Source organism: Macrobrachium rosenbergii, chromosome 43 (genome assembly GCF_040412425.1).
Source record: "Macrobrachium rosenbergii isolate ZJJX-2024 chromosome 43, ASM4041242v1, whole genome shotgun sequence".
In the NCBI taxonomy this organism is placed as follows: Eukaryota; Metazoa; Arthropoda; class Malacostraca; order Decapoda; family Palaemonidae; genus Macrobrachium; species Macrobrachium rosenbergii.
In genome coordinates, this window is record NC_089783.1 from 12361782 (window position 1) to 12384281 (window position 22500).

General features: G+C 33.4%; 1 protein-coding gene across 1 annotated transcript in view; it reads right to left on the bottom strand.

The window, feature by feature from the left end:
- Window positions 1-22500, bottom strand: part of LOC136829007 (uncharacterized) — a 72532-nt gene that overhangs the window by 11965 nt on the left and 38067 nt on the right. Inside the window, exon 4 of the mRNA XM_067087400.1 lies at window positions 610-740. Within this exon, the coding sequence (XP_066943501.1) occupies window positions 610-740 (131 nt within the window). The remainder of the gene's footprint in view (window positions 1-609; window positions 741-22500) is intronic.

Genomic DNA, 22500 nt, shown 5'->3' on the forward strand with positions numbered 1-22500 from the left:
TGCAAAGTGGCATTGATAACGAAGCAAAGTCAGGGGGAAAAATACTGGGCAAATGACCCTTCGGGCTGGATGGCATAGGGGTCACATTCTCTGTCGCGCCGTGGGTTCGTATACGCCCGGAATGGGGAATACAGGTTTAGAATTCGAATTTCGTCTCGCAAGACCTCGATGGCTGGTTGATGGGTGGCCATTTCAGCCCTTCGGCCCGTAGCCCTCAAGGGTCATGTTACGACTGGAAGCCTCCGGTGCATAGGACTTTCTGCGCGCGGTGATGTCAGCGTAGGATGATTAATCGTCAGTAAGATTAATGTAGAGGGCTCACTCGTGACATTTGTTGCATTCAATAGATAACTGGCATATCAGGGAGCCGGGAGATAGGGAGGGAGAAGAGGGAGAGAGAAAGAGAGACAGAGAGACAGAGAAAAGAGAGGGAGAAAGGGAAATGAAAGAGTTGAAGGAAATAGAGAGAAAAATGAAATATGGATAAAATTACTGGTTCAGAAAGAAACAATATGTAATGATAATGCAATACCTAACAAAGTTCCTTCCATATCTCCTCTGTGTATGGAAATATGTAACTGAAAATAAGGAAAACATCCAGTCCCCTACATGAGAATTGGAAGAGGAAGGGGAGAAGGAAGGGGAGGAAGAGAAGGAGGAGGAGGAGGAGGAGGAGGAGGAGGAGGAGGAGGAGGAGGAGGAGGAGGAGGAGGAAGATATAGAAGGCCCTTCATCCCATACTGAGGTGAGAGAGTGAATGGAAGGCTTAGAATATTAATTAGGCAGATGAGATGCTTCTGCTACATAACGGAATTGAATTTGTGTGTGTGTATGTGTGTGTGTATATATATATATATATATATATATATATATATATATATATATATATATATATATATATATATATATATGTATATACACATATATATATACATACACAGACACATTGTTTATAGGTTTTCAATAGAAAATATTTTGCGCTGAAAAATTCTGGGAGCAGTTTCCGACCTTTTTAGGCTCTTTTGGTATTCTTACAGTTTCTAAGGGCAGGTTTCAGGTTACTGACAGATATTGCAGTATGTAAGATGCTCTAACTGTAGTTTGATATTGTCAGTGAAAGGTGCAGTGCAATGTAAAATATTTTCACGGCACTTTACCATTTGTAAACATCGTTTTTTCGTTGCTATTTGCGTTTCAAGATGTCATCAGTGCAGTCCAAAAAGTTTTAGCAAAGATTGTTGTTGTAAAAGATACCTTCGATACATTTCAGCTGCTTAGAGGACACAGCTGTATTTTAACTCGTCTTATACAGTATATTTACCTGAAAATATACTGGAGACAAAACACAAGGAGAGAGATTAGGTTATCTAACTTTGGCTAGATCTTTATTATATTTGTTATCGATTCCTGTGTAAGAAACACGACAATTTACATAAGAAAATAATTCCTTTAAGTGTCCGTTTTCCCGTATGAACATCGAGAATTAGTATAGTTTCAGATTAAATGAATCCTCTTTCAATTATGTATTGTGTTGCAGTCTCCCCCGAGACTTCAAAAGTCTTGGGTTTAATTTCTCGCACTTTTGACAGTTTTAGTCATTTAATTTTCATAACATAGTTTCTTTTGTATTTTCTCTTATTTTCCCCCTTTTAACTGATGGGTATTTTAGTCCGGGAAGTTTAGAACTAAATGTACTTCCCACAAAAATGGGAGGCAAAGAGTCCGAATAATAATAGACTGTAAGTGATGCTGATTGATTGCAAGGTATTTTTTGATGTATAGGAAAACTATAACATTAAATGTTTTTATATACTGATTGCCTGCATATGTGTCTAAGGATGTAGTTCTTAATAATGAAAGTAAATAAATCTTACTCAAATGGCAGATACAGTAGTCACCAAGAATAAAGTTCCGTAGGGATTCCTAGACTCAGCCACACGTTTTCTCCCAGTCTACGGAAAAGCACCATCCTAGATCAAAATGGCATATCTGGTGGTTGCGTGAAATGATTACTGCTTTCCAGCATCTGTCAACCTGAACTGTATGGTTCCACAATTAACTACAAAATGGGCTTTTATATGTAAAGCATAATTTTTAAAAAGTGGATACTATTTGTCAAATCGATATTTCCTTAGGTTTATGGACGCTACATTTATTCTTCATTTTCAAGATACATGTATTTGTTACGAAAAGGTATCTTCCTCGTGGTACAGATAGACCAAGGCGCAAACAATTTTATATAAGGCGATGTTAGCGAAAATTGTACGGAAAACAATTCCTTATACTTTAGTAGAAAAGAGCCATGTTCATAATTATTTTTTCAAATTCTGTATACAATTATGAATATTGAAGACACGTACGTCATGTTAAATTTCGTCACTTACAAGAATATATATATATATATATATATATATATATATATATATATATATATATATATATATATATATATATATATATATATATATACCAGGGCAAATAAAACAAAAGTAGGAGACAGGAAGGTACCGGGGCGGGGAATAAGGAAGAATAATGGATTTGGATGAAACATATAGAGGGAAAAGAATTCCAAAGACATGAAGAAACAGTAATATGAGGGTGACTAATTCCTACTCAGATTATGAGAAAAGGTGTCACGACGGGTGTTATAGGGCTGTGTGAGAGAAGAAGAAATTCTCCCTGTGAGGTCAGTAACGGACCAGTGACAGAAATCATACCTAAAGAATTCACATTGTGATACATATACATATATATATATATATATATATATATATATATATATATATATATATATATATATATATATATATATATTTATATAAATATATATATATATATATATATATATATATATATATATATATATATATATATATATATATATATATATATATATATATATATATATATATATATTAAAATGTGTTTTCTATTGAGGACTTCAGATTACTTCTAAATTTATCGTGTAGGATGTATGGGATAGTTGCATAGAGTTTCTTCCTTGGTACTGTACTTATAACAGCCGAGTGAGATGGCTTCTTATTTAAGAAATTCTTACAATGTTGAAAGAAAACATGAGATGGAAACCAATTATCAGTAAAATATTTGTGCAGCTACATTAAGATATGCTTATACATACGCACGCCTATAATTATATGCTTATATCACTTTACATATACGGATGCTTACTCTTTCCATCTAAAAATGTGTGTGTTGAGAGAGAGAGAGAGAGAGAGAGAGAGAGAGAGAGAGAGAGAGAGAGAGAGAGAGAGAGAGAGAGAGAGAGAGAGAGAGAGAGAGCGTGTTCACTATTCAAGATTTCCATTCATTATTTTTCAAGCAATAACGAAATCGAAAAATAGGGTCACAGTTTCAGTTTTCAGCCCGTGCGGATTTCCATCACGAAGGGAGACTCAGGCAGACAGGTGGAAATTTTTCCTTCTGTTTCTTTTTCAAGACTAGAAATTTATTACGAACATTAATCAGCCGAGATAAAGAAAAGGTAAGTCCACTGAAGGTTAATTTTTGGTTTTAGTCATATCAAACACGATTTCGAGATACTGGGATTTATTTCGCCTTCCTTGCTTCCTTCAGTCCAGAGGTTTTGGTATTATTTTGAAAATTTTATCCACCTTCTGTATACCGTTTTGACTTCTCTTTTCTTATTTGTCTATTTTTCTGTTTTTCACAGCAAGAAAAAACGACAAGGGACGTTTAGTTTTTTGTGTGATTTCCTCCATAATTACGAAAAACACAGGTGACTCGTTGTATCTATTTCCCCACCAATATGTACCCGGCAAAATAAAATGAAATACCACATATTTAATTTCCATTTGCTTCGGAAATTAGTAAAAGAAATCATATACGTCCTCTGTCTCTGTTTCTGTCTTTCTCTGTATGTCGGTCTCTCTCTCTCTCTCTCTCTCTCTCTCTCTCTCTCTCTCTCTCTCTCTCTCTCTCTTCCCTTTATCGGCCATTCATACTCTCATATGTTGTACCTTTTCAGTTAATATATGTACAATATATATATATATATATATATATATATATATATATATATATACGTATATATATGTATATATATATAAAATGTATATATATATATATATATATATATATATATATATATATATATATACATGTATATATATGCATATATTTCCTGTAGACATATAAATATAATTATATATATAATATATAAACATATATATATATATATATATATATATATATATATATATATATATATATATATATATATATATATATATATATATATATATATATATATATATATATATATTTTTATAACTGATGAAATTTAAAATGACAGTCACGTCTTCTATATTTATCTTTGGCTTTAGAATTGAAATGTATGTATATATATATATATATATATATATATATATATATATATATATATATATATATACAGTATATATGTATATATATATTTTATATATACAGACATACATTATATATATATGTATGTATGTATATATATACATAGATATAGACATATATACATATGTATATACACGTGTGTGTGTGTGCGTAAAACTTTTCCATTATATGACTGAGCTCCAGGTCGTGGTAATCTCACAGTTTTTCAAGGAATTTTAGAAGCCCAACATTGTCGATTAACCACCAGGTACATAATTCGCGTTTGCCATTCATGAAAAAGTTAATCGTGAAAATAAGAATATACCAGAAAATCCCTTTCGTAACCAGTTGCGATTCTTTTTATAACAAATATTTTTTTCATATAAAATTTGATTAAAATGCTAAATTTCTCGATATTTTTCTAATTGGTTTAATCACTAAATAATTAAATGAAAAATGCGCCGAAGTGTCTTCGGCGCAATCGAGTTTTCTGTACAGTCGCTACGGCGGTTTAATCAAGGCCACTGATAATAGATTTATCTTTCTGTGGTCTCGGTATAATGCTGTATGAGCCGCGGCCCGTGAAACTTTAATCACGGCCCGGTGATGGCCTATCCTATGTCGTTGCTAGACGCGGGATCATGGCTAAGTTTAACCTTGAATAAAGTATAAACTACTAAGTCTAGAGGGCTGCAATTTGGTATGTCTGATGATTGGAGGGCGGATGATCAGCATACCAATTTGCAGCCCTCTAGCCTCAGTAGATTTTAAGATCTGAGGGCGGACAGAAAAAGTGCTTACGGACAGACGAAGCCGGCATAATAGTTTTCTTTTACAGAAAGCTAAAATGTAAAGCTTTTCAATAAATATCTAAAGATTACGAAGTCATTTTAATTAAAAAATGCTATTCCTTACAAGTGTAAAAGTAGGAAACTCTAGATCTAGGTTTTTATCATTTTCGTATAAATATCTTCCCAAATATATATATATATATATATATATATATATATATATATATATATATATATATATATATATATATATATATATATATATATTTATATATATATATATATATAAACACATATATATATGTATATGTATATATAATAAAGAGTTAAAAACACTTGGCTTCGATGGAAGAAAAGGACTGATATCATGTTACATCTGGATTTACCACAAAACGGGGAGAAACTTTTATAAGGTTTTTTAGACCTCTCCTAAATAGTGACTTCCAAGGGTTTTCGGGGTTCGTTATCTAGGACTGACATTTCTTGGGGGGTCATTATCTGTATGATATTTACAGTCTTTTGTTCATGTTTTTATGGGCATCCCTAACGGGCTTGTACTAAACCCGCCGCAAAGTAGGATACATACCGGGTCAAAACCCGTGGGGGTCACTATCTAGAAAGATCCGTTTATATATATATATATATATATATATATATATATATATATATATATATATATATTTATATATATATATATATATATATATATTTATATATATATATATATATATATATATATATATATATATATATATAAATAAAACAAAGCTTTAACAGGAGATAACAGTGAATTTAACAGCAATGTCCTTTTGGTTGGCTCAGGTGAGTCCAGAGGTCCACAGTAAGCCCTCTGACACCTTTCCACATTACAACCAAACCAACCAAACACACCTGTGCAAAAAGTTGTTTCCCCTTTCGCTCGCTCCAGTTGTATTGCTTTTTACCTTTTGGTTTTCCGCTGGTATATACTGAAATTGTTATAGGCACCTTTTTGAAAGAGAGAAACCTATACAGCTATTGGACATAATTTTTGGTTAATTTACTCCATTTTCTCCCATTTCCTGGCAATTAACTTTGTCCCATCCCATTCAGTGTCACGATTATAACGTACTTTAATTTTTACTGAACGAGTCATATATATATATAAATTTATATATATATATATATATATATATATATATATATATATATATATATATATATATATATATATATTATATATATATGTGTGTGTGTACTATATATATATATATATATATATATATATATATATATATATATATATATATATATATATATAAATTATAATGTGTGTGTATGTATACGAATTGGTTTTGGAAATGTTAACGTGATTCAGAAGCATAAATCTCACACGGTAATGTCCAGAAATTTACAGTTATGACAAAGTACAGGTACGTCGATTTGGTCTAGTTACTTAACAAGGCCCTAGTTGTTTGTTGCTGTGATAAATTTTGTTTGTTTGAAAATATTTACGTGATTTCTGATAGAATTATTCAAAGCTGTTTTAGCTCAGTACTGTTTACAGGTTTGCATTCCATTACACAATTCTTCATTTGAGCATTAGTTTTTTTCACATCACTTTTAATCTATATTTGTCATACGAACAAATATAGATTAAAAGTAAAAATAAAAATAAAAACGTTTATGATATTAATTAATCTAGTATATACACATGTGAATGATCTGGGCACATAATGACAAACAAATGAACATTGTAGAGTTAAGTGCAAATATAAAAAAAGATGGAAAACAGAATTTAAAAAATGCAATGGAAATCTGATTGGCAAATATTAGAATATATATATATCAGGCTACATTTCTCGTTATTTCTCAGACTACACATGACAGCATCTAAAAATTACAAGAAGATAACTGTCCGTATACATGTATGTATGCTTTACAGTCCGTGCGGTAAATTAACAGTAACAACTGATCATATATATATATATATACATATATATATATATATATATATATATATATATATATATACATACATACAGTATATATATATATATATAAATTTTTATATATATATATATATATATATATATATATATATATATATATATATAGAGAGAGAGAGAGAGAGAGAGAGAGAGAGAGAGAGAGAGAGAGAGAGAGAGAGAGAGAGAGAGAGATGATGGAATGAAGTAATAACCAAAGATCAAAATCCACAAGTTCCAAACGGAATACGGGTGGTCCTCGTACGATTCAACAAATCATTTTCCACTGTGTTTTTTCCCTAAAGAACAAAAGATAAAGAGATGTGAGTGAATTAACAGCCCTCCTTTTCTCCCGGCCACCCGGAACCCCTCCCACGAAAGCATGACTGACTAACACGAATTTTTTCAATGATTTTTTTTCTTCCTCTGAAAAAACAATCAGTTCCCCCTTCGTAGTAAGGTCGAATATTACATTCTGGAACAGGGATAAATGGGGCTTATCGGCTTTGATGTAAAATTCATTTCGAGTGACATTTTAGGAAGAGGTCAAAGGGCCACAAGGTGTTGTTGGTTGGCTGGAGGGAAATGGCGTTGTTCGGCAGGGGGTATGAGCAGGAGGAGGAGGAGGAGGAGGAGAGGGAGGGAGGAGGAGACATTTAGGTTTAGGTGGTGGCTGTGTAGGCATGTTTCTAGGAGCATCTGTAAAGGTGATTCTCTCGCGCAGATTATTATGCATTCAGTTTTTTTTTTTCAGTTAATCTAATGTTGGGTTTTACCACTTAAAAGACAAGTTTTGGAGGAAAATTGTAGTTTTTTAAGGATATTAGACATCGTCGCCAGAGGATATTTTTATCACATGAATGACCAGGTTTGGACAGCTACAGGTCTTCTGTCTCATGTCATGTTCGTCACGTGTTTGCTGGAGATGATTACCGAGTGACAGTTCGATGGCTGCGCGGTCTCGGCGAAGACCAATCCAGGCTGAAGTCGAAGTCACGGATGGTCTCCTCCAGCTTCGGCGACGCCCAGAGGCGAGCCCTGGCGCAGCCCTTTGTTTATTGTCAAATTATTTTCATATTTATCGCTTGTTACTTTCTTGGGAGTTAATCTCCGGTTTTTCTTACCGATTGCTGCTCTTGTTTGGTCAAAATGCTTAGATGGATTTTTCGGGCCCAGTTCATTATCATTGTTCGTAACATTTGTCACTGGATGTTATAAAAAATGATTAAGAAAAAGTGACAGGGGGTCATGTGTATCGTGCTCGCAGGTATGGTCCTTAATTACAGGTAAATAATATCACACGCGCCTGTACCTCCTCCAATCACAAGCGACCTTATATCCGGTGGCATTGCTGAGGAACCAATCACAAAGGCGCATTCATTATTGGCGATAATTAATCGAACCCTATTGGTTGAAATGCGCCTCACCTGGCCAATAGGGATCAATAAAGGTCAGTCTGTCACCAACGAGCTTCATTCACGAGTCATGAAGTAATGAAGGACAGAAATGGACAGTGAAGGGACCTCACATGCACGTCAATCACTCCCTAACCGCAATCGTCTGGTCATGAATTACCTACACGTGCCTCGTTTATGGGGAATTAATCGTTGTGGTCACATGACGTGTTTCCCATGACACGAAACGCCTTTTTGAAAAACTAGGATGAGAACAGTTCGCTTTTTTAACATCCTTATTTCCTTGCTTGATAATAAATGCATAACCGTCTCTGACTTGAAAACAAGATGAAATGTTTGGAAGTAAAATAATAAAACTTGAAAATCCTTATTCAACTGGATCATAAAATTATATTGAAATAGCTCCTGTATAAGAACCAAGAGCTTCTTCGTTTTCCTAAAAGATAGTTTTTTTTTTTCCCAAAAGCTGTGATAAAAATGAGGAAATTTTAATGGGAAGGAAAGATCTTGATTTATTTATAAAGAAGTCGGAGTTGAATCGCACTCATTAAGATAAGAGAATCTTCATTTACCTTTTTGCTTAAATCAAGGCATTTTTTTATAACGTCGATTAAAAACCAAAAGCATATGTTATGTAAATAAGTTTTCTTACACAAATCAAAATAGAAGAAAATGTGTAATAGAAAATATTCCACATCATCCTGCGAAGCGAAACACGAAGTCATCATAGGCTTCCTGGAAAGAATACTGTTAATAAATAAAACTACAAATCGATTGGCTAAAGGACAGATCAACGGTCGAGGACAGATTTAATAACAGATAACGGCTCGCAGTTTGCTCTGAAGTCATAATATCCTTGGTGTGATGAAGTCATGCTGCCACATAACCACAAACTCCCATTTCCTTTCTTTGGTATCGAAGAAACCTTGACCTAGTGACGTCAGGTGTTGGGATTCTGGGCCAAATGGCTGCCGGAATTAGGTTTTATGGCACTTTGTAACTATAAGCAGCGTTATGACTTTGTGAATAATCGTTGCGGTGTCATTTCAGGTGTTGCGCCAACTTTTCTGCTTGCTTGTCCAAATTGTCTGATATATAAGTATATATTATCTTTTTATTGGTAATGTATATTTACGGCATGCAATTTTAACTAAACCAGTTTACAAGATTTGCATGAATTGTCAAAAGACTGAATGTGACCCAGTTTTTTCCTTTTTATTCCTAATACTCTTACACAAATATCATTCTTATAATATGTATGAACAGCAACAATGAGAAAAGAACAACTCATTATTGGCACACCATGAGACTGAACTTTCCGTTCACTAACATTAAGCATTGATTTATTTTACCATCCTTAGTTTTAACCGCTTAACATTTAATGAGCCTATTCCATTATCTTGAATCTTGATTAGGTTTGGTTTAGATTGTAAGGTTGACGGTACTCATTTATTTATCTATGTTTAAATTGTTCCTCTATAGAAGATAGACACATATGGAAGTTAAGAGAGGGCAAAGGAACTGAATTAGATCTTTACAGAGCTTTGATACTTTGATATTCCGAAGAATAACTATTATAAATCGCACATAGTTTAGCAATCAGGAAACCTGCGAACTATTCCAGTGTTTTTCATCTTCTAATAACTTGAAACCATTGAAAATAAATGGTAACTAATTCTGCAAGGTATGATTAAAGAAGATTTAGAATTATTCATGAACAATTTCTTTTTTTACAAGTCAATGGGTTCCTAATTTTACAGCTTTCACAGTTTCAAACACCATAAAAAGTTCTTAAATCCAGCATACTTTTCCAAAATGCTCAGTGTCTTCATAGTTACAAAATACTAAACATTAATTCTAGATTAATCTTATACCTGAAGAGTTTAACAGTTGCCTGATTAACGGTTGCGCCAATATTCTTACAACATCAGAAACATCACAATCACCGCATCCACCTGGCGCGTGTCCCTGCCTCCCACCTTTCCCCCGGCCTTCCATCTCTCGCTTCCACCCACCTTCCATTCCGGGGGCCTTCCCTACCTCAGCCTCCCGCTACGAAAACACCTGCCCCTCAAATAAAGACTTCCACAAAGGGGGAGAGTCCTCGTCAGCAGATGGTTCGAACGGAAACCGCTCTAACAATAGTTTGACTTTTGACTTAGTATTTGATTGATAAGTTATGTGCGAGTGAGTGCGTGGCCCGGTTGTGTGACCCCGTCACGGGTTGGGAGCACGCCAGGCACTCCACGCGCTAAATACTGAATGATTGCTGGAAGGTCACTCCAGTCGACTGAGGGCGCCATTGTCAAGTAGTAGACATTAAAACGAGACTGACAGCATTTCAGAATCAATTGGACCCTGCAGTTGAGCATATTTATGGAACAGCATGAGCTATTTAACTTCCGTGATTATGATAGTTAAGTGAGGTTAATTTGGTAGTGCATTTGCAGTGAGCGATTAAGGGGCAAAGGATATTGTTTTTATTATGTATGTATGCATAAATTATTTTTTTTACAGAGCATGTGATAGAAAAGTAAATACACATTTCTGGATATACTCACGTTTATATTTGTAAACACCTGCAAGTGTGACCTATAAAACTCTTTGTAAATGTACAAAAATAAACTTGACTGGGACATTCGCATAACAAGCATATAATACGAACTTACTATGCATTTTGCATATAAGTACTTTTAACCGAAGGTTAGATATATAAAATTACACATAAGTCCTCTAATATACGTATACATCAAAAATGGTACTCTATACGCATCCATTTATTCAAGTCTCGAAAATGTACATGCATTAATGCATGAATGAAATAGGACAAAGGAAATGAATTTCCATATGAATTACAATGAAATGATATGTTCATATATATAAACACACAAACACACACACATATACATACACACACACTATATATATATATATATATATATATATACAGTATATATATATATATATATATATATATATATATATATATATATATATATATATATATATATATATATATATATATATATATATATATATATATATATATATATATACGTGTGTGTGTTATAGAAGATTTGAAATCACTAACTCACTTAGGGACATTTGATTCCGGATGGCCTAGTACTTCGGGGATCAAATGTTCCCAAGTGAATTGGTGATTTCAATGAATTCTTGAAAATTTCAGGGATTTCATGGAATCCCTGGTTTCACAATTTTACTGAACTATATATATACATGTATATATATATACATATATATATATATATATATATATATATATATATATATATATATATATATATATATATATATATATATATATATATATATATATATATATATATATATATCGCTGGTAAATCATAATTTTTATTTGTTATGTCATTACATATATGAGCGTATTTTTATGTGAAAGATGATGGACAATAATTGTTCAGATATATATGTTTAATAATAATAATAATAATAATAATAATAATAATAATAATAATAATAATAATAATAATAATAATAATAATAATAATAGGTATCTCTCTCAAGGATATATTTTTACTCGAGGTGTTTGTTTAACTGTTTTTTTTTTGGGGGGGAGGGGTGATTATTAATAAGGTAACTTATAAACTAATGATCATATATTTAATGAATTGTCACAAGGAAGACTTGGTTCTGTACAGAACGATTAGCGCTTTGGTGTGCATACACGTCTACATCTGTAAGAATGATTATTTTTCTTTTACTTCATTTAGTATTAATGTCACTGATGTGCATCAACAGAAAATGACTGCGTCTTGACGCTTGTTGAGGAAAAATCAAAGAATGTAGAGTGTTTGGGTACTTACGTTAATTTTCTTGGGAATTGGTCGTGTGCTCTGGTGGCTTTGTTGTTATTATTACTTCTCCGGAGGAAGTCCTGTTTTGGGAATAGTCTTTCCATCTGTACATCTGGCTATTTGTCTCTTCAGTTTTTGGCTTGGTCATATGACGCTTCCGACGAATTTTCATAAAAGTGAGCGATGACACTCGCTAGGTGATACCTCCTGTAGATGTACTCTAGGTGTATTTTTGATAAAAAGTTGATAGTTTCTCGTTACAAAATCACGACATATGTTCAGCGCTATAAGTCGGAAGTTCTTCATCTGGGGGGATTCACCTTGCGTATCTTAGCACCAAATTTCCTTAATATCAATTCACTTTCTCAACATGTTTTGTTATTTCTTTCAGTGTATTTCAGTACTTATAAAAAAATAATGAAATTTTGCTATGCGTTGAACGATGTAGTAGAAGAATTGGTTAGATATGAAGAACGATCTGCATTCAGATGTAGGTCCAGGATGTTATTGCATTCCTCGACTTTGACAGTTCTCTTGGTGCTTTTTGATATTCTTAGATAAATAAGTTCACTAATTTTGTTAGTAAAATCGTCTTCTCTTTCGGAAGCCTTCACAGACGTTTGCGCTGTCTGATACAAAGAGAATTAAGACTTTCTAATAATCTTCTGTGACATCCTGTGACCTTTGGTATTGTGGAATCCATTATCAATTACTTTCTTTCAGTGGAGTTTTTATGCTTTAAATGCTAAATCTAAATAGATATTCATAATTCATTATTTCAAACAAGATTATATCCCTTTTGAAATACTCTTACTTACTAATCTCTTAATTCTTCAATATGGTCAGGTTTATATCCATATTCTTGTTACTAATGCGAGTACTTACAGTCAACAAAAGTAATTTCAATAGATATTTCTTGCCTATTTCGCTTCAGCTACAACTAGTTACCCTTCAGAAAGAAATGTTGTCATTTGCTACAGAATAATATAGTAAGTCTTCACATCTGCTTTTTCCTTGTGTGGTACTTAAATTCACCCATCTTATCCAATATGGCGACTGGTTCTGTGCTATCTAATCTGAGTTAAGGGGCATGGTTATGCACAGGTGATGCGTGTTCCTGCGATTCTTTGCTTGGTGAATACAGGAGTTCCCATATAACCTTCCCTCTTTTGAGTCAGAACTCTATGTCTGTCTCTTTCAGTGGTTAAGTATCATGCTTGAATCTGCCTTTTAGTTTCTGGTTCGTTGCGGGCCTGGTAAAGACGTAATATTACCCTTTCTTCTGCCTTTTCTCCTGGACAATGCAAAAGTATAAAGGAAAATAACAAAAGAAAAAAGATGAAGTAGAAATTGCCTCCCAACATCTGAAATATTTTAATAGTCAGTCTGTGGATGAACAAATCCAAAAAATCTCTCAAGATGAGGGAACGAATTATCATAGTAAGTGTGCAAAACTAAATAATGTTAAATAAAAAAAGAAAAAAAACTGTTGAAAAGTGAGACCATATTACCGATAACCTCTAACTTTGCGTAATACAGGCTGTGGGCAAGGGATAAGATTAAAAACTGAGCAGTCTGTTACTTGGTAGTCATAAACATTCTGATAATGTATTACTATGCTTGTAAGGTACGACACAAATTAGCAGAAGAAGAAGAAGAGACAGAAAGGAAAATCTAATGTATTGTTTTTAATAATAAATATTAAAAGATGAAAACATTCTATTATCAGATGATGGAAACGAAAACACCAGGAGAAAAACGATTAAAGATTCTCTATATTTCAATTATCTTAAATAAATTATTTGATGTTAAAAACATTACTTGATAATCATGGACATTTGAAAAAAAAAAAAGAGGAAACTTGGCCATCTGGGACACTAGGAACACAGAGAGAGGCATAATACCTAAATTTAGCTCAGGCAAACTGAAAGTACTGACAGACAGGCTAAAGTATACAGAAACAACGTTAATGATTTAATTAAACAGTTGTAACAATCTCTTCGACTTTCAAATGAAGACCAGTCGCCTTTCAAGGATTTTAAGGGAGTTTATATCCATTGTATAATAATAATAATAATAATAATAATAATAATAATAATAATAATAATAATAATAATAATAATAATAATTATTATTATTATTATTATTATTATTATTATTATTATTATTATTATTATTATTATTATTATTATTATTATTATTACTTAAATTTTTTTTTGTCTATCACAGTCATCCTATTTGACTGGGTGGTTTTTATAGTGTGGAGTTCCTGGTTGCATCCTGCCTCCTAATTATTATTATTATTATTATTATTATTATTATTATTATTATTATTATTATTATTATTATATATAATGCATGATATAAACTCCCTTAAAATCCTTGACTGGCGACTGGCCTTCATTTAAAAGTCGAAAAGATTGTTACAGCTGTTTTCTGTATACTTTTATTATTATTATTATTATTATTATTATTATTATTATTATTATTATTATTATTATTATTATTATTATTATTAGACCCATATCTACATAGCTACTGAAAATGATCAGCTTCATTATCATTATAAACTTAACATATATCAGTAACACATCTTGCGTTAATCCCGCTATCAAGAGGGTCATCCAGCCGTTTCCTGTATTGCGAAGCATTCATGGGTTGTCATGCAACTTTCACCAGGGGAATATTGCAGCTGGAAATTATGCCCCATTAACATGCAAGGAGAGAGAGAGAGAGAGAGAGAGAGAGAGAGAGAGAGAGAGAGAGAGAGAGAGAGAGAGAGAGCATAGCGAGTAAATGAGGAGGGAACCTGTTAAGGAAAATAGGGAAAGGAGTGAGATGGTGTAAGGGGTGGGGAGAGGGAGCAGAGATTGATTCGATATGCTTCTGAAATCTGGTTTCGCAACAGCTATGGTTGTAGGTACCGGATACACGGTTCTGATCGTAAATTATCTAAATTAACAAAATTATAAAAGTAAATTCTTAAATTAAAGTGTAATATCTCTGTTCATGCATACATTTTAAAATACCATCACACCATATGTTTTTGATAGCATACTTATGAAATTCACACATACACTAAAAGAAATGTTTTGAAGAAGCCAGTGTCTTTAACAATTCAAATAGTCCACTTCACTTGCTTATCTTGTCCTCTCCGAGATCCCTGGAACAAACATAGTTGTACTCTTCATCTCGGAACTCGGAGAAGTAGCTTCTTTGGTCCCCAGGACTGAGTCACTAGGCCAGCATGTGCAGCATAGTCAAGGGGGTCAAAAATACATCACAGCGAATCTGTTGTTGCCAGCTATCACAAGTTCTTGAGACAAAAGTATGTATCCATTTATCATATGACAAAGGCAGGATTCTTGGCAAATATTGTTTGCATGTAAAATAGGCTGGTTTGTAAATTTTAGTATTCTTTAGTACTTCCTATTAGACTTATAAGTGACCTTCCAAGATTTTATTTTCCCCCAAATTCTTTGAAGGTTATTCATAAGTAAAGAAAGAAAAGGAATTAAGAGGTAGAAGGAGAATAGACTGAGGGCTAAGTGAAAAAGTAACGGAGGTCGGGGGAGTAATGCAATTGGGTAGGAAGTAGGGAAGTGATAGAAAAGAAGAGTCAAGGGGTAAAGGTGGAGTGGAAGGAGTAAAAGGTGCCGAAAAGAAGAAATTGGTAGAACATATGGTAAGAAAACAAGACTGACGAAATTCTAATAAGAATAGACATTTGTTATTAACGTAGTACTTACCTATCGTGGTGGATGCGAGTAGATTTCGAATCTAAGTAGACTATGTACCGCAGAGACAAAATCAACTTGTATCTCTCTTAGTAGCTTAGTGTCAAACCTTAAGGGCATAGGTTCGAATCCTAACCAGCGTTGATACACTTACTATATGAATTCCCTTGTGAGGAAAGTTATATCACAAGGAAAAATGAATTCCATATCAATGTACATTTATAATTTAATACCTGACAATATGAAAAAGTCATGCGGGAATTAGTAACAAAACTAATATATATATATATATATATATATATATATATATATATATATATATATATATATATATATATATATATATATATATATATATATATATATATATATATATATATACACACACTCATATATATATATATATATATATATATATATATATATATATATATATATATATATATATATATAAAAATGTAAATCCACTTTCTGCAATATTGGTCATTCGATCAAAGGTGCTGTGAAACGTTGAGTCTAGCAAGTATTTGGATGGGTTACTAGCAAGAAATGCATGATTACCTCGACTCATTAGGCCGCCAAACATCATACATACTGTAATTGAGGTTTTGAGTGGGCTAGCAACCCCGACCCAAGAGACTTGATAAAAGTTTTAAGAATCTAAACATCTAATCCCACTCTCACCATAAGGAAAAGGTTTATGATAAGCACACAAGCAGACACATAATATATATATATATATATATATATATATATATATATATAATTTATATACTGTATATATATATATATATATATATATATATATATATAAATATATAATAGTCTCTCTTGCACCTCTTTTTCTAAACACAAATAAATGAATTTAGGAAATAGGAGTGACATAAAAGGACTATTACACTTCCTGCTGCAATTCTTTCATCTTCAATGATTTATTTGCATGTGTGTGTATTAATTCAGAATATATATATATATATATATATATATATATATATATATATATATATATATATATATATGTATGTATGTATATATATATGTATATATATATATATATATATATATATATATATATATATATATATATATATATATATATATATATATATATGTATGTATATATTTATATATATATATATATATATATATATATATATATATATATATATATATATATATATACACACACACACACACACACACACACAGAAAAGAGAGAGAGAGAGAGAGAGAGAGAGAGAGAGAGAGAGAGAGAGAGAGAGAGAGAGAATAGACCGGAAAGATGGGCAGGTCCAAATGACCTCAGGTCGTACTTTCAGATACAATACTTTACGTCCCTCGTGACTGGGCGGGGGCGGCACCCATCGAATTCTGTGACTAATTTTATATATTGAAAGAAGAAAATCCGTCAGAATTTATTTTCAACTGACTTCATGTGGAGCAATGATCGTCTTATAATTCTTCCTCAAGACACCGAACTCGCGCCATGTTTGAAATCTGAGAAATGGAATGTGTGCTTCAGAGGACAGATTTGTTAGCCTTTTTTTTTATCTTTTCTGGTCTTAGAGATAGACAAATAAGTATGAAATGAGAAGCTTTCCATACGCATGAATCCTCTGTATCAGAAATGTACTAATAGCAATGCATTATGTAAATGATATTAAACTCGGATAATCTCTGAAGACTGAAGTTTAGTATTTGTTCTTCATGATTTTGATAATTAACTGGAATTGATCCGACCATATTTTTAAATCCTTATTCTGTGGAAATAAATATGAGAATATTTTTTTCTCTGAAACTATTCAGCGCTAGCGGTAGGGTAGTTGTCATTTTTTATATTTTTAATATTTACAAATTTCATGGTTCTTTACTTAGTTGTGGCTAACCCTTTACATTTATAAAATAAATTCAGATGCCTGTCTTCTCTCTAATGTTAGTGCCATATTGTTTCGTACATCTAATTAATAATGATTGTGTTTCCTGAGCATTTTCTAAACTTTGACTTTATTTTCGATGGAATTTCTTCTACCTAATTGATTTTTCTCCTCTTTTCAGGCGAATCAAACAAGCTAGTCCAGGCGCACATCATCATATTAAAAGAGCAAAGCAGAATAAATGCACGCCTGAAATATGATTTTTTAGTGAAAACAAAGAAAAAGCCAGCAAATACATTATACCTATATTTATTTCTCATAAAAAGATATTTTCCTGCATGAGCTGATAGTTTTAACTTAAGTAAATTTAGTACTGTCATGATAATGTCTTTCATAATGCATTGTTCATATAAGTTTTTTTTTATTATTCTGTTTAAATCTCATCCCATGACAGTGTCACTGAACTTGGTGCTTTATGCAATTTTTTAAATCTTGCCAAAGAATTAGAAAAAATAATTTTCAAAATTATTCCAATTCTTCATATGGGGCGCTGACTAAGCTAGATTCCGTTCTGTCATAATGGAAAACTACTAAAATAAAAATAAACCTCCACTTTTACATCAGGTAATGTAGCCACAGGTGTGAGCTGCAGGTATGAGCAAGTCGTTCATATGAATTACCCGTGACAGGTAAGGTCAGCCACGGGACACATCTTGACGTGCTTTATAAAAATCAATGACCAAATCGTGTTGCACGAACGAAGACGAGCAAAACCACCTCTCAAAACTTTCTCTCTGCTCAAAGTGATAAATAACGTTTTTAAAATCCTTTTCTAACGCGAGGAAAACGGAAAGACAAAGAACCTATAATGTGTTGATAGATAATTACCGAAGGTTTAAGAGTAGACGCGTGAGACATTCCGACAAGCCGTAAAGGCGTTTTATGGTGGTGTATTGCACACAGCGAACTCCAAGAGTAGGGTTTTGCCCCAGAAAGGAGTCTTTATACCAGTTAGTGTGACTAGGGATCTTTATAGCATTTGAAAAGACTGGGGATCCAAATAACGCTTGGATTGACTGGGGATCTTTGTAGCGATTGAAGAGGCTGGGGATCTCTATAATGCTTTGAGTGATGGGGATCTTTATAGAGCTTGAAGAGACTGGGATCTAAATAATGCCTGGCGTGACTAAAGATCTTTATAGCACTAGAAGAGACTGGGGACCTATATAACGCTTGGAGTGACTGGGGATCTTTATAGTGCTTGAAGAGACTGGGGATCTATATAACGCTGGGCGTAACTGGGGATCTTTATAGCACTTGAAGAGACTGGGGATCTAGATAACGCTGGTAGTACTGGGGCTGTTTTCTGTGCTTGAAGAGACTGGGAATCTTAAGAGTGCTTGAAGTAACTTGGATCTTCATAGTGCCTGAAGAGACTGGGGATCTGTACAACACTTGGATTGACTGGGGACCTTTATAGCGCTTTAAGAGACGGGATCTATATAATGCTTGGAGTGACTGGGATCTTTATAGACATTACCAGCACTGATTAGCATCTTAATGAATAGGAATTGATTAAGGCCCTCAGAGGGCGTAAACTTAATTTCTGACGAGTCCTGTATTGAAAGGGTGGTAAGGTGACTTTCCTGACAAGATCGTAATTGAAAACACGTTGGCTGGCTGGAAATATAAAGTTTCACCAATAGTGCTGGTCTTGATTACTTTTGAATATTACCTTCCTAACAAGTACCTACTTTGATTGCAGATATATTGACATCATTGACAATACGAGGTAGATTATTTTATGTGTAACCTCTGTTGTGCTGTCGAAACTGAAAGTTTTTAGCTATACTTATTATATTTTTGAAAACAGATACTAAATTATTCAGTCTTTGTATCTTAAAATGAATAATATATTTCCTTGTGACGATACTGGAATCTTGAGCCAACTATACTTCCTCAAAAGTACGACACGCCGCACTTAATGTCTTAATAAATTTACTTGAATAAACTTCGGATTTTTAGCGATCGTGTTTTCTCACAGAAAAATTTTTCCATTTTTTTTCTCTCTCTCTCTCTCCCTCTCTCTCTCCCTCTCTCTCTCTCTCTCTCTCTCTCTCTATTAACTTTCAGCTAGTTTCTTGAGGTCTCTTTCATCTTTCTTACACTGAATGCTGAAGTTGCCCTCTCCCTTTATTTGCTTCCTCTCTCTCTCTCTCTCTCTCTCTCTCTCTCTCTCTCTCTCTCTCTCTCTCTCTCTCTCTCTCTCGTAAGCGAAATGTCGCATCATGACTTTATTCTCCGAAGGAATCGACTTATAACGTCGTGACTCATGAATCACGGAAACTCTTCTGAAATCATTACTTTGACCCCCCTTTTTTTTTACTATACACCGTGCACTGTCATGATTTGCAATGAACCGATTATTATTTTCCTCGCTCTGTCCTTGCGTTGTTGAAGCGATTATCGTTGTGCTACATTTCTCCTAAAAAAGGAGTTTACAGTGGTTCGTGTAATGAAGTATAAGAACAAAACTCAAAAAAGAGAATAGAGTTTTGGAGGCTAGTAATTTAAATGAGAGGCAAAAATTAAGTGTTAGCTAAAAAATATAATATCCACTTGTGAAAAAAAAAAAAATATGATTGTAAATAAGAGTAAAGAAAACGGGAAAGTAAGCTGCACTCACATTCTGCGTTACCTTTTTTTTAACGCTGTGTAACGTAAACTAAAGCAGGAATTTCTCCTAAGCAAACAAAATTAAGATGAATCCAAAAGCTAAGAAGTCCCTTCTGCTTCTCCATTTTTTTCTGTAACTTGAACCTGTGATCCCCCTGAACAACCGTGAGAAATAACCAAAGGATATTTTCGGTCTGAAATACAACTATTGTGTGATCAATATGCCCGGGGAAAAGGAAATGAAAACTGCAAATCTGCGCTGTGTATTTCTGTTCCTTGAATTTTACACATAAGAGCCATAGTGAATATTATCGTCTCTCTCGAATTTCGAATTCAGATCAGAATTCATTCTTTAGTCACGTTTTGGTCACGTCCAAGCGCTTGGATTTCGGAGCGACATATTTTTCAGCTCTCAAAACCAAAACGTTGTTTTAGCTTTCAAACCAACAGGTGAATATCTCTCTTCAGTGACGGTCGTCACAATAATAACTCTCTTTCTTTTAAGAAATACATTATCCTTGATTTCAAAGCAACGCCGTTTGCTTGATTTCAAAGACACTCATTTCCTTGCTTCCAAAGGGACACGTTTCCGCGGGTCTCAAACGGTTTCAAAGGTGCACATTTTTAAGGATCGTAGGAGGACATATAATCAGTTTTGAAAGTAAAACGATCTCGTACGTTACAGCACACCATGTTTTTCACCGCTCATTCCCGTGGGCACAAATTAGAACTTTCTCTCATTTTTCGGGTAAATATGATTTCCTGAAACTTCAAGCAAGCGTTGTATGGCTACAATTCAAAACGTTTTTCTAGTTTCATAAAAAAAAAACGTTCTCTAGGAAGTCTAAACAAAATCTGTTTCCCTTGTCCAAAGCGGCATGTTTTTCATTAGTACCAAAGCAACGTTCAAGTGTTCATTGTTTCAAAACAATACGCTTAATCGTAGTTCGAACCAAACCGTTTTAGCGAGAGACTTCAAATGAATACGACGTATTTCCCAGGGACCCGAGCAGCACGTTTTCCAGGCTTTCCTAACTACGTGTTTTCCTTCCCGTAGAGAAGGTCCGTGTTTCCAAATGTTAGATGGAGCGGAACGAACAGGAAATTCTCTTAGAGACCACTTTCCCAATCCTAACTGTCTCTTTAAATGGACTGGTAACGCGGATATCAAAATGCATTTATATCTTTTATTTCGACACGAATTGTGCCTATGATATATGCAATAAAAACTTGGAGAGGAAGAGAAGAGTGAAAAGTTAATACTCCGCAGTCAGGAGTGATGTATAGAGTTAAGAAAGATTAATTTTATCCTGATACTACCGGTGGGTGTCCTGTCAGACTAAAAATCGTTATCTTTATTAGGTACATTGAAGGTAAGGGTATATCCTTTTTGCGTGTAATAGTAAATGATATTATAAATTATAAACTGATGAGCAGCTTATATGGCGACGTATATGATTTATTATATAAGCATATGAATGCTTGAATTATACGGTTCGGGCCACCCATTAGCAAAGAGGAACAAAGAGTTCGGTCGATTAACACGCGCTTAGAAGAGAGAAATCCGGCGATTTTTCTCGGGTACCCCACATCTCAAATGAGTAAGAGTTACGCGATATCGCCAAAGCTTTTTTTAACGTACTGGTAAAACCCATCTCTAACCGACGTGAACACATTTAAAGGCAATAACACCGAACAGATGATGTCGAAATACAGACTCAGAGATCAATAACTGTATAACTTTTTCCTAAATGATTCTATCATACCACTTCAGAAGTCTTTAGGACATGCTTGTTCACCAAGTATATTCCCGAAAAATACAAA